We start from the raw sequence: 13476 nt of genomic DNA, 5'->3' as shown, positions 1-13476 counted from the left end.
CAGCTGTTCTGCACTGATACTATTCTGCTGCTATGCTCTCCTCACTAGTCCATCATCACACACAGTCAGAAAGTCAGTCAGTCCCTGGTGAGTTGGCTATTCGCCAGACCACCACACAGCTCCCAGACTCCAAAACATTCTCCTTCTCTTTCAGTACAGGAATGGAAACTTTCTTACTCCTGACCTCAGGTTCTATGTACTGGGGTATTACTCAGCAAAGAGAGAGCAGAAAACCAACATTGTTATAGAAAATAAGCCTTTCTACAAAGGGACATTTAAGTTATTTTTATATCTAACCTCCCCTTCCTCTCTCTCCGTCTCCTTATCTCTCTTATCAAATCCATCCTCAATACAGCTTCCTGTGGTGGTATGATTAAAAATGCCACGTTGGGCCGTATTGTCTCTCCTGGATTCCCTGGCAACTACAGTAACAACTTGACGTGCCATTGGGTACTGGAGGCTCCTGAAGGCCACCGGCTTCATGTTCACTTTGAGAAAATGGCTTTGGCTGAGGATGATGACAGGTAGAGTACACAGAAAGATGGATGGAAGCTGTGTGTGTGTGTGTGTGTGTGTGTGTGTGTGTGTGTGTGTGTGTGTGTGTGTGTGTGTGTGTGTGTGTGTGTGTGTGTGTGTGTGTGTGTGTGTGTGTGTGTGTGTGTGTGTGTGTGTGTGTGTGTGTGTGTGTGTGTGTGTGTGTGTGTGTGTGTGTGTTTGTGAAGGGGGGTGTTGGTGCGTGCTGAAGTGGTAGAACTTGGAGGCGTCTCTTTATTTGTTGCTAATTAGTTTCCAGTTGGGCTAGATATGGCAGGTTTTACCTCAGGCTGTCAGAATGCGATGCAACACTGGGCAACAACACCTAGCCTAATTGTATGCCTTAAATAGGCATATGCTTGCTAAGGCTAGGCAACTATATCCCCTATGTGAGTGACTATGAGTCAAATTTGAACGGATTGGAGGATGAAATTGAAACGGCTTTATGTAATTTTAAATAATTAACTGTATTTCCTCATGCAAATTAATTGAGGGACTATAGAGGCCACTCAGACGCAGGGAGACAGTAATTAATTACATTTTTGTACCATAACTACTATGTCTCAAGGCTATGGTAACAAACTGACATTTAATGAAGCTGCTTGCTGCCGAGTTGTGTAGAATCTTATCACAGGGTTATTACAGCCACAGATGAAACAATGAGTGCCACTTCAGAACCACTCACCACTCCCTTTGGATTTTTCTCTTAGTCCTCAATGGCAAGTGTGTCTCATTCCCCCTTCCCCCATTTTATTAAGCACTATTTTTGATTGTGTTTCAGACTCCTTATAAAGAATGGGAACAACATTGACTCCCCTCCGGTGTATGACTCCTACGAGGTGGAGTACCTGCCCAATGAGGGCGTGGTGAGCACAGGCCGTCACCTCTTTGTGGAGTTCACCACAGATGGGACGGTCACCTCTACGGGAGCAGCAATCAGATATGAAGGTACTTCAAAGAATCAACAGAATACTAGCATTTATTCAACCTATGCTAACTAATGTCAAATTGAGGATTGATGGTGACTTATTGTAACAAAAAATCCACGTGTGATTTGTGTCCTGCAGCTTTTGCAAAGGGCACATGCTATGGGCCCTTTGTGAAGTATGGCAACTTCACCAGCAGTGACACGGCCTACGGTGTGGGTGCGGTGGTGGAGTTTGCCTGTGACCCTGGCTACACTCTGGAGCAGGGCTCAGTCATCATTGAGTGTCTGGACGCAGAGAACCCCCAGTGGAATGAGACAGAGCCAGCCTGCAGGGGTGAGTCCTCATCCCATTTACAAAGCCAGGCCACAGAATTTCCCCTGCTCATGTTTGGCTAATTCTCTATCAGCATCTGGGTACAATCTAGGAACCCCAGCCACAATAAACCCAGCTACCCCAGTCTCCCAGGATCTGATCCTCAATGACTTTTCAATATGTCATGCATCCTAGCCCATGTGTTTCCAGGGCAGGTTTCAGTAGTGCTACAGACTGAAGGTATTCCCCTGTGCAGTCTAGGCTACACACTGAGCCATATGGCCAATGGCCATCAAAGCCTTGGTGTATTCTCTCTTTCTCTTTCGCCATCCTTTTCTTTCTTTCTTTCTTTCTTTCTTTCTTTCTTTCTTTCTTTCTTTCTTTCTTTCTTTCTTTCTCTCTCTCTCTCTTGCTCCCTTTCCCCCCTTTACTTTAGCTTTTTCTTTCTCACTCTCTCTCTTTCCCACAGACACACACACACTGACCTCACAACCTCTTACACTTTATCTACTTCCTCCGCACTGCCCCACACCACACTGCCCTTGATCTTACAGCTCTTCAGCAAAGGTAGACATTAAAGGATTCAATTTCTGCTGAGCTACACTACTGTATTTTACAGCGTTAGCCATTTGTAATGGTTCTATACCACCCCTCTTGCTCTTGAGTTTTCAAGGAGCATAGAAAGTCATTATGAATGGTATTCTGTTCAGCAGTGATGCTCTTTCATCGCCGTCGCTTATTTACCCATGTGAATTCACACGGCATTTGAAAGATGTCCCACAGTCCCCAGACCAACAGCAAAACCCCATATTATTTCATATCATTAGCTCAGCTGGCACTGACATTTTAGATGTTCAATCACTTGACTGTGAGTAGGCCTACATGTTGTTAGTTTGATCTTGGTGTTTATTTTTATCTTTGTGTGAACTATTTTGGATTATCACAGTGTTGGCCATGAATGTATGTGTTTCTCAGTATTTGGATTCGACTCTGTGTTTGTGTGTGTGTCCCAGCTGTGTGTAGTGGGGAGATCACAGATTCAGCCGGGGTGGTTCTCTCTCCAAACTGGCCCGAGACCTACGACAAGGGCCAGGACTGCATCTGGGGTATCCACGTGGAAGAGGACAAGAGGATTATGCTGGACATCCAAGTGTAAGTGACAGCTCTCCGCTCCAACAGCAGCCATAGTGGTCACTGCCCAGCTAGCACATAATGTTCTGAGAACCATATGTTTCTTAGAGCTTGGTGAGAGTGTGGTTGTCCTTTGGTTATTTAGCGTACAGCTTTCTGTGAATGGTGCAGGATAGTTGCTTGGCTTTGGAACATTGTTAGTGCATTTAACCCTCTGACACGTACTAACACACAGGTGTGATCATTCTACGGTGGTCCATGCAACATACACTCAAACCGGTGTGATTAGAACAGTTATTTAGAACGTCCAGTTACGATAGACACAGCAGTCAGCGTTTGAGCTGGCCACACTGTTTTTACACAGAAACATTTTGCATAAACAGTCTTCACAACGTTATGCCCTCAATGTGAGCAGTTTAGTTTTGGATGCAATGTTCCGACATTCATAGAAGTAGCAACAGCATAACATAACTCTCATCCAGACCGGAAAATGTATGCGGTATTAGTTGTAGCGCTAACTGAGGAAAGAGTGACCTAACACAAACGGTCCTTTTTAGCTCTCGACTGACAGAAACCATAATATGAATTAGCTAATAGCCATTACTATTTACAATTCATCACGTGTGCGCTCACCAGTGATCGACATAATTGAGTAAAACACTTTCAAAAAATGTACAAGTAATCCGACGATGGGTAGTTTGTGCGCGCTGCCATGTTTGTTTTTCACGTCAACCAAATTTAAGAATTTGATGATGAGTTTGGTCTGTTTGCAGTATGTATGTTGAAGGGAGTTGTGTTGTCTACCATCATTCACTTCCATCATTCACTTACGGAAGTTAACTTGAAAGACTAATGAACCATCCCTTCACATCTTTGGTCTGACGTTTACGTGACAACAGAATGCATTGTATGATGTCAACAAGCATGGCCCCACACATTGCTGGCAATTAGCTTAGCATTACCTCATCATAATCAGAACAACCTTCAAAAAAGTACATCACCACCTTTAAAAATGCACATAATTTGTGTCCATCACAATCTATGCAAGAATCAGAATGCATGATTTGTCACCAGTACTTGAAAACGTGAATAAAACAGTAAATACAGTATGCTCCAAACGTACAAAGGGTGTGCTGCAGTGGAAAAGACACCACGATATACAGAAACAAGCTATAACGATAACACAATAAGGCACTTACTTTGCACACATGTCCAAAGTTATTAGTAGTAAAGAAAACAACAATGAAGGCAATGCAAGCGTCAGCCAGAAAATGTGCCAGGGGGGAAATGTTTGCGCAAGTTCTTTTCTGACAATAGATGCACAAATGTCTGCATACTTGATCTGGGGAAACACTGGGGAAGTGCTTGGGCTCTGTCGAAGAGAAACATTTGTCCGGCTCAGTAATGCCTCAAATGTAAATTGTCCGCAATAGTGAAATGTGCTACTTCTATGTGAATTAATAAGGAGGCAGAACACAACTTAATTCAAACAGTTGCTAGAAAATAAAACTTGTTAGAATTTTTTTATTTATTGACAAATCACATTTTGGAACAGTGAGTGCATTCTGACATCACACGCATAAATAAACTCACTCTGGTGCGACAGTTAGAGATATTTGGAACTCCCACATGAAAAGGTTAAGGAACTTGAAACAAAATATAACATTATTTTCATTGTATTTCATTACTTTAACACAGTGGTCATCAATGTTTTCTGAGTCTCTGATCACTTTCTGAGTCAAAATACAAACATGACATAAACTTAAGCCTAAGCAACATTATCCTGTTAAAAAAAGTACTGTTGCCATGAGGTTTGTGCAATAGGCTATAGGCTATTGCCAATGCATTGTTGTTCACAACATTTAAAAATATATACACTACCGGTCAAAAGTTTGGGGTCACTTAGAAATGTCCTTGTTTTTTAAAGAAAACCACATTCTTTGTCCTTTAAAATAACATAAAATTTATCAGAAATACAGTGTAGACATTGTTAATGTTGTAAATGACTATTGTAGCTGGAAACGGCGGATTTTTAATGGAATATCTACATAGGCATACAGAGGCCCATTATCAACAACCATCACTCCTGTGTTCCAATGGCACGTTGTGTTAGCTAATCCAAGTTTATAATTTTAAAAGGCTAATTGATCATTAGAAAACCCTTTTGCAATTATGTTAGCACAGTTGAAAACTGTAGTGCTGATTAAAGAAGTAATAAAACGGGCCATCTTTAGACTAGTTGAATATATAGAGCATCAGCATTTGTGGGTTCGATTACAGGCTCAAAATGGCCAGATGCAAAGACCTTTCTTCTGAAACTCGTCAGTCTATTCTTCTGAGAAATGAAGGTTAGAAATCGCCAAGAAACTGAAGATCTCGTACAACGCTGTGTACTACTCCCTTCACAGAACAGCGCAAACTGGCTCTAGCCAGAATAGAAAGAGGAGTGGCCCCGGGAGAGGCCCCGGTGCACAACTGAGCAAGAGGACAAGTACATTAGAGTGTCTAGTTTGAGAAACAGACGCCTCACAAGTCCTCAACTGGCAGCTTCATTAAATAGTACCGGCAAAGCACCAGTCTCAATGTCAACAGTGAAGAGGCGATTCCGGGATGCTGGCTTTCTCACAGTAAGAACTTTCTTTTTTGCCTGCTACATTACAGGAGACACGGTAATCTGAGCCATTCGATTAGCCAAAGGTAGACCTAAGTTTACATACACCTTAGCCAAATACATTTCAACTCAGTTTTTCATAATTCCTGACATTTAATCCTAGTAAAAATTCCCTGTTTTAGGTGAGTTAAGACTTTATTTTAAGAATGTGAAATGTCAGAATAATAGTAGAGAGAATTATTTACTTAAGCTTTTACTTCTTTCATCACATTCCCAGTGGGTCAGAAGTTTACATACACTCAATTAGTATTTGGTAGCATTGCCTTTAAATTGTTTAACTTGGGTCAAACGTTTCGGGTAGCCTTCCACAAGCTTCCCACAATAAGTTGGGTGAATTTTGGCCCATTCCTCCTGACAGAGCTGGTGTAACTGAGTCAGGTTTGTAGGCCTCCTTGCTCGCACACGCTTTTTCAGTTCTCCCCACACATTTTCTATAAGATCGAGGTCAGGGCTTTATGATGGCCACTCCAATACTCCAATACTTTGTTGTCCTTAAGCCATTTTGCCACGACTTTGGAAGTATGCTTGGGGTCATTGTCCATTTGGAAGACCCATTTGAGACCAAGCTTTAACTTCCTGACTGATGTCTTGAGATGTTGCTTCAATATATCCACATAATTGTCCTACCTCATGATGCCATCTATTTTGTGAAGTGCACCAGTCCCTCCTGCAGCAAAGCACCCCCACAACATGATGCTGCCACCCCCATGCTTCACGGTTGGGATGGTGTTCTTCGGCTTGCAAGCCTCCCCCTTTTTCCTCCAAACATAACGATGGTCAGTATGGCCAAACAGTTCTATTTTTGTTTCATCAGACCAGAGAACATTTCTCCAAAAAGTACAATCTTTGTCCTCATGTGCAGTTGCAAACCGTAGTCTGGCTTTTTTTATGGCAGTTTTGGAGCAGTGGCTTCTTCCTTGTTGAGTGGCCTTTCAGGTTATGTCGATATAGGACTCGTTTTACTGTGGATATAGATACTTTTGTACCTGTTTCCTCCAGCATCTTCACAAGGTCCTTTGCTGTTGTCTGGGATTGATTTGCACTATTCACACCAAAGTACGTTCATCTCTAGGAGACAGAACGTGTCTCCTCCCTGAGCAGTATGACAGCTGAGTGATCCCATGATGTTTATACCTGCGTACTATTGTTTGTACAGATGAATGTGGTACCTTCAGGTGTTTGGAAATTGCTCCCAAGGATGATCCAGACTTGTGGAGATCTACAATTTTTTTCTGAGGTCTTGGCTGATTTCTTTTGATTTTCTCATGATGTGAAGCATCAAGAGTTTGAAGGTAGGCCTTAAAATACATCCACAGGTACACCTCCAATTGACTCAAATGATGTCAGAAGCTTCTAAAGCCATGACATAATTTTCTGGAATTTTCCAAGCTGTTTAAAGGCACAGTCAACTTAGTGAATGTAAACATCTGACCTACTGGAATTGTGATAGAGTGAATTATAAGTTAAATAATCTGTCTGTAAACAATTGTTGGAAAAATGACTTGTCATGCACAAAGTAGATGTCCTAACCAACTTGCCAAAACTATAGTTTGTTGACAAGAAGTTTGTGGAGTGTTTGAAAACCTAGTTTTAATACTCCAACCTAAGTGTATGTAAACTTCCGACTTCAACTGTATATAGTTTGTACCTTCAGACACATGAATTGGATCAAAATGGGAACACTTCGCCTACCCGGCATGCAGGGCAGCTAAATCGGGTGCAACTACTACCAACAGTGCGAGACAAATTTTAAAAAATAAAAAAATAAAGAGGACCACAATGCTTTATCATAGTTTTTTTTACAGAAATGTTTGGCGATCAACTAGGAATGCCTTGGAGATCGACCAGTTGATTGCGATCCACCTGTTGGTGACCACTACCTTAACAGAACGTTTCCTAAAAGTTCAGACATGGTTACATTTAATTTAAATGTTTTAGGAACATTCTCCAACTGGTTTGAAATTGGGAATGTTCTCAAATACTTCAGAGAACGTTAAGAAACATGATCTTTTGTGGGAATTTCAGTACTTCAGCACAACGTTTCCTACAGGTTTCCTCTTGGTTCTATTTAAAGTAATGTTCTCAAATTGTTCCGAAAACATTAAGAAAACTTTCCATAAACACCACAAGAAAACTTTAGTAATGTTCAGAAATACATTCCACAAATACATTCCATTCTCAGCGTCAACAAAACTCTATCGTCTGTTTGTTCAGGTGTGTTGGCCTCATCCACTAATTGGCCACAGCTGATCTTAATGAGTGTTTGTTTCCTTAGAAATGGGGTCTGTTTGAATAGACTAAAATAATCAGGTTTGTATGTGTAAAAAAACACTAGCTCCATTCTGGTGGCGCAGTGGAGTAATACCATGGATAGAGAACAGAAGATTATTGGTTTGAATCTCAGTGATGTCGTGTTACAAAAAAAAAAATGGTGTGTTCTATCAGTTCTTGGAGTTCAAAAAAGTTAACCCAAAATAAGCTAGTAGTCTTCCTAAAAGTATTTTTGAACATTTTTGTGAAAGTTTTAAGGAAGTAATTTTTTTTTTTTACTCAAAATGACCTAAAATGTTGGTTTTCAGAGCGTTAATAAAACCATCCAGGAAGCCTGGAGTAAAATGTTTTCAGAATCTCCCTGCAACATAAAATGAAACGTTCACAGAACAGGTGAAATTTCCACTTCCGTTTTCAGAACGTTTAAAAACGTTTCTGTTTTACCGGTCAGGAAGCTAATGGCTTCGTTCCCAGAACCAATGTGAAACCAAACACTGCTGGATGCAGTTCAAGCCAAACTTATGTCATTTAAGGTCACAACTTGCTTTTCTTCTTTTATGAAAAACATAAAGAGTAGATGTCAAGTCCTGCTACTGAGTCTTTTTTACTCGCACACAAAAACGTGCACACTCATGGACACACACTCAAACACAGGCAAAAGGATGCTGCAAGTACACAAGGTAAAATCTCAGATTGTAGAACTATCCTAAAGGGAGAGCATTGCTACTGATGTTGAAATCTATGTTTTCGTCCAGTGTATTGAATATTCAGCACAGCTTCCAGCACACTCTCTGACCAGATTAGCCACTAAGCCTCCATGCTCTCCCTTTCCCTAGTGTGTGTCTCAGTGTGGCTTTGAAATGAATATGCTCTGGCAGTGAGACCACTCTGAGCCACTTACCCAGCCCTCTCAACAATGTTAATTCACCACTTAAACACACACACACACACACACACACACACACACACACACACACACACACACACACACACACACACACACACACCACACACACACACACACACACACACACACACACACTTGCAGCACTTTCAATAGGCCTGGGCCCCTCCAATAGTCTCTGGTGCTCTGTACATCTTCCTCTGCTGTCTCTTCAGAGCTTTCTGCCAAGGGGATGGACCAGTTTAGTTGGACCTGATCAGAGAGCCTGCCTCACTCATCTTCCAGAAGGGAGTCTCAGATGGCCCCAATGTTTATACTGTATACACTGTGTGTGTGCACGTGCATGTGTAATGTTTAGTATGGGTTTCATACGCTAGCGTCACACTCTAGTTGTTTCAACTAAATATAATTAAATAACTGGTTCCACAGACTTTTTTTATTTACTCTTATTACTTTTTTTATTTACTTTATTTACTTTTATTTACTCTTTTTATTTTAGTTACATGAACTTAACATTTTTTGTTGGACACAACGTGAGAAAACAGATAAAATGCAGTCAACTTAAAATTATGTTTTTGCTCAATTTGTCTCATATGTTCATTCAACTACAAATTATTATTTTGGCATCTTACCTAAAACGAAAGGCTGTGGAACTAGTTACACACACAGTGCTTTTAACATACATTGTTTTCAACTTACATATTTGGCACACATACATACCCCCAAGCCATAAGACTGCTGAACAGTTAGTCAAATGGCTACCCTACTATTTACATTGACCCCATTTATTATGTATTTATCTTAATTGATTTGCACTGACTCCCTTACACTGGCTCTATGCACACTCACTAGACTCCACTCACACATACTACACTAACTCTGCAACACACACACATTTACACAGACACACTACATACGCTCACACACACATTGACACCACACAAACACACTCACACTTTACACATGCTGCTGCAACTCTGTTTAGTATATATCCTGATTGCCAAGTCTCTTTACCCCTACCCACATACTGTACTACCTCGTACCCCTGCACATTGACTCGGTACTGGTACTCCTTGTATATAGCCTAGTTATTGTTTTTATTGTGTTACTATTTCCTTCAGCAAATATTTGTCTTACTTTTTAGCTGTTGAGAATGGGCTCGTAAGTAAGCATTTCACTGTAAAGTCCACACCTGTTGTATTTGACTCATGTGACCACTAAATATTTATTTGATTGTACATTTTCATTCATACATTAATTACTAATCAACATTTCCTCACCTGGGATTTGAACACATAACCTCTTGCGTCACAGTATTCCAATCATCCTGCTACACCACCATGTCCAGGTCAATGACTCATTTCACCTGTATTGCTACACTTTGCACATCAAAGTAAATCTGAGCTCTGTTAAACGTACACTCAAGGAAAACTATTTTATTTATCATAGTGATTAAGGAGTAACATGAAAATATAGTTATATTCCCCACCAACATTAGACAACTATACAGAAAAACCTAAAATTGCTGAAATAAGTAAATCAAATCAATTAGATTGACTGATAATTGGCACAGACATGGTGGCATAGCAGGACGATCGACATGGCATGAACCAAGAGGTTGTGAGTTCAAATCCCAGGTCAGGACCTGTTGAGTAATAACTGCTGTATAAATTAACATGCACATTCAATGAGTGTTAAATAGTAGTTCCGCAGCTTGTTTTTAGGTAAGATGGCAAAATAATAATTTGTAGTTGAATTAACATATAAGACAAATTGCGAAAACACATCATTTTTGCATACGCTTTCTCATGTTGGAGCGAGGTTTGGGCCAACAAAAAATGTTAAGTACCGGTAACACTGACTGGAAAGTTAAGTTAACCAAAAAAAGGCTGTGGAACCAGTTACTTAATAATAATTTGTTGAAACAACTAGATTTGTGTATTTTATTTATATTTTTTACAGTGCATGCAGTACACGGAGTATATAGCAGTTTAACTCCCATGAGATTGTATACTGTACATATTTCTTCTCATCAGATGTGAAGCATGTTTTTGCCTGAAGCAGTAGCAGAGGCAAAAGCTTTGAAAGGTTAACGTTAAGCATGGAGGAATACTTCATGTTCTTCACAGGGTTGAGTCACTGCAAACACGGAGGACATGAAGTCAAGTCCCTACTCAAACACATGAATGGGCTGCTGCAGTGCCTGCCTGTCGTCAGCCGATTACACAGGCAGATATACAGTCATTTCCTTTCCTGATTGATATCTGCTCGGTTGTTATCGTCTGCCTATCCATTGTTCCATCATTATGTTATATCATTAGGGTAATAGATGACATGTCACTCCCAATGTTGGAACAAGTACAAGACGTCCCGCTATGACCTCCGCCAACAAAGTCAACAAACGAGCAAAAGGAAAATATAGGACTAAGGTGGAATCATAATACACAGACTCCGACGCCCTCCGCATGTGGCAGAGGCTACGGTCCATTATGGATTACAAAGGCAGATCTAGCCGTGACATTCCCAACGATGCCTCTCTACCAGACAAACTCAATGCATTTTATGCACACTTTGACAATAGCAACACCCTGCTGTGCGTGAGGGCCCCTCGGACCCAGAGGACTGGCTGATCTGTTCCCCGAGGCCGACGTGAGTAAGGTCTATAATCAGGTCAACATCTGCAAGGCCGTGGGGCCGGACAGTATTCCAGGGCGCGTTCTCAGAGCACGCACAGATCAGCTGGCAGGCAAATTCACTGTAATTTTCAACCTCTCATTGTCTCAGTCTGTACTACCACCATTTCTGTTCTTAAGAACTCTAAGGCTTCATGCCACAATGACTACTGCCCAACTCCATCATCCCAGACACCCTAGACCCACTCCAATTCGCATACCACACCAACAGATCCATAGACAACGCAATCTCAATTGCACTCCACACTGCCCTCACCCACCTAGATAAGAGGAATACCTATATGAGAATGCTGTTAATTGACTACAGCTCAGTGTTCAACACCATTGTGTTGAACACCTCCCTTTGCAACTGGATCCAGGACTTCCTGATGGCCGACCCCAGATGGTGGGGCTAGGCAACATCACCGCTCCCACAGGGGTGTGTGCTTGTTCCCCCCTGCACTCTCTGTTCACCCAGACTGTACATCCATGTACGACTCCAACACCATCATCAAGTTTGCTGATGACACTACAGTGGCAGGCCTGATCACCGGTGACAATGAGACAGTCTACAGGGAGGAGGTCAGAGACCTGGCAGTGTGGTGCTGGGACAACAACCACTAACCTCAACGTCAGTAAGACCAATGAGCTAATCATGGACAACAGGAAATGGGGGGGCGAGCACGTCCCCACCCACATCGGCGGGGCTCCTATACATACGCTATGCATGTGGACACCTGCTCGTCGAATATCTCATTCCAAAATCATGGGCATTAATATGGAGTTGCCCCACCCCCCCCGTTGCTGCTATAACAGCCTCCACTCTTCTGGGAAGGCTTTCTACTAGATGTTGGAACATTGCTGCAGGGACTTGCTTACATTCAGCAGCAAGAGCATTAGTGAGGTCGGGCGCTGATGTTGGGCGATTAGGCCTGGCTTGCGGTCGGCGTTCCAATTCATTCCAAAGGTGTTCGATGGGGTTGAGGTCAGGGCCCTGTGCAGGCCAGTCAAGTTCTTCCATACCAATCTCAAAAGGCCATTTCTGTATGGATCTCGCTTTGGGCACGGGGGTATTGTCATGCTGAAACAGGAAATGGCCTTCCCCAAACAAAATGGAAATCCATTTCATGAAGCTCCCGATGAACAGTTCTTGTGCTGACGTTGTTTCCAGAGGCAGTTTGGAACTCGGTAGTGAGTGTTGCAACCAACGTTTTTTACACGCTATGTGCTTCAGCACTCGGTAGTCCTGTTCTGTGAGCTTGATTGTGTTTTACCTTTCAAATTGATGTTGATTGCTGCATTGTTGGGTTTAGAGCTTGCAAGAAAGGCATTTCACTGTACTTGTGCATGTGACATTGAAACTTGATTCAACTACATATTCTTATTTAGTGAGTGAAAATTTTATTGAAAGATGTTGAAAACTGGTTAAAAAACAGAACGCTGGTCCCTGAGGTTTCCTCAAAGAGAGACAGAGAGAGAGAGAGAGAGAGAGAGAGAGAGCTGATAGAGAGGTGAAACAGATGGAAGGACCGTGGCCTCCTCCTCTCAGGATCAGTCTTACCCAGCATCCTCCCTGTTGGGCAGAGTGAACCTCACGCCCCTCACAGCCCTTCACAGAACCAAAACTCTCCAATTTGTCAACTGGCATATGGAACATTATCAGTGAGGCACATCAAATGAGAGCCACAGATGGAGGGGAATGATAGCGGCAGGGTGTGCCAATGACACACAGGGGTTTAATTGAGGGGCTTGGGGGTTTAAATCACATTTCAGATAGTTTAGTTAGGGGTCAATGCAACTCGTGAGCACCTCAAACAGTAGAAAAGCAACTGATGCATCTGAAAACATTTGATGGCGTCTGGCTAAGGTACTGTTTTAGAGCATTGAAAAAATTCACTAATTATTTTGTTTGAATAAGGATGTGAGAATCTTTACAGAGAGTTTACTGACTGATGAAGTTCCCTGGGTCTTGAATATCAGTATCATTCTTTGCCACATAACCTTCCATTAAATTGATCCTGCCCTACGCAACTCCAGCTAAGCTCCAACTTA

At 41.9% G+C, this 13476-nt stretch overlaps 1 protein-coding gene across 6 annotated transcripts in view; it reads left to right on the top strand.

Moving 5' to 3' along the window:
• LOC139537196 (seizure protein 6-like) overlaps positions 1–13476 on the top strand; it is a 242084-nt gene that overhangs the window by 209131 nt on the left and 19477 nt on the right. For all 6 annotated transcript variants that reach the window (XM_071338233.1, XM_071338236.1, XM_071338231.1 and 3 more), the window contains exons 6-9: positions 356–524; positions 1316–1482; positions 1602–1796; positions 2789–2927. In XM_071338233.1, the coding sequence (XP_071194334.1) occupies positions 356–524; positions 1316–1482; positions 1602–1796; positions 2789–2927 (670 nt within the window). The remainder of the gene's footprint in view (positions 1–355; positions 525–1315; positions 1483–1601; positions 1797–2788; positions 2928–13476) is intronic.

Source organism: Salvelinus alpinus, chromosome 13 (assembly GCF_045679555.1).
Source record: "Salvelinus alpinus chromosome 13, SLU_Salpinus.1, whole genome shotgun sequence".
Taxonomy (NCBI): domain Eukaryota; kingdom Metazoa; phylum Chordata; class Actinopteri; order Salmoniformes; family Salmonidae; genus Salvelinus; species Salvelinus alpinus.
The sequence above is the reverse complement of the archived record's forward strand: the minus strand, read 5'-3'. Positions and strand labels throughout refer to the sequence as shown.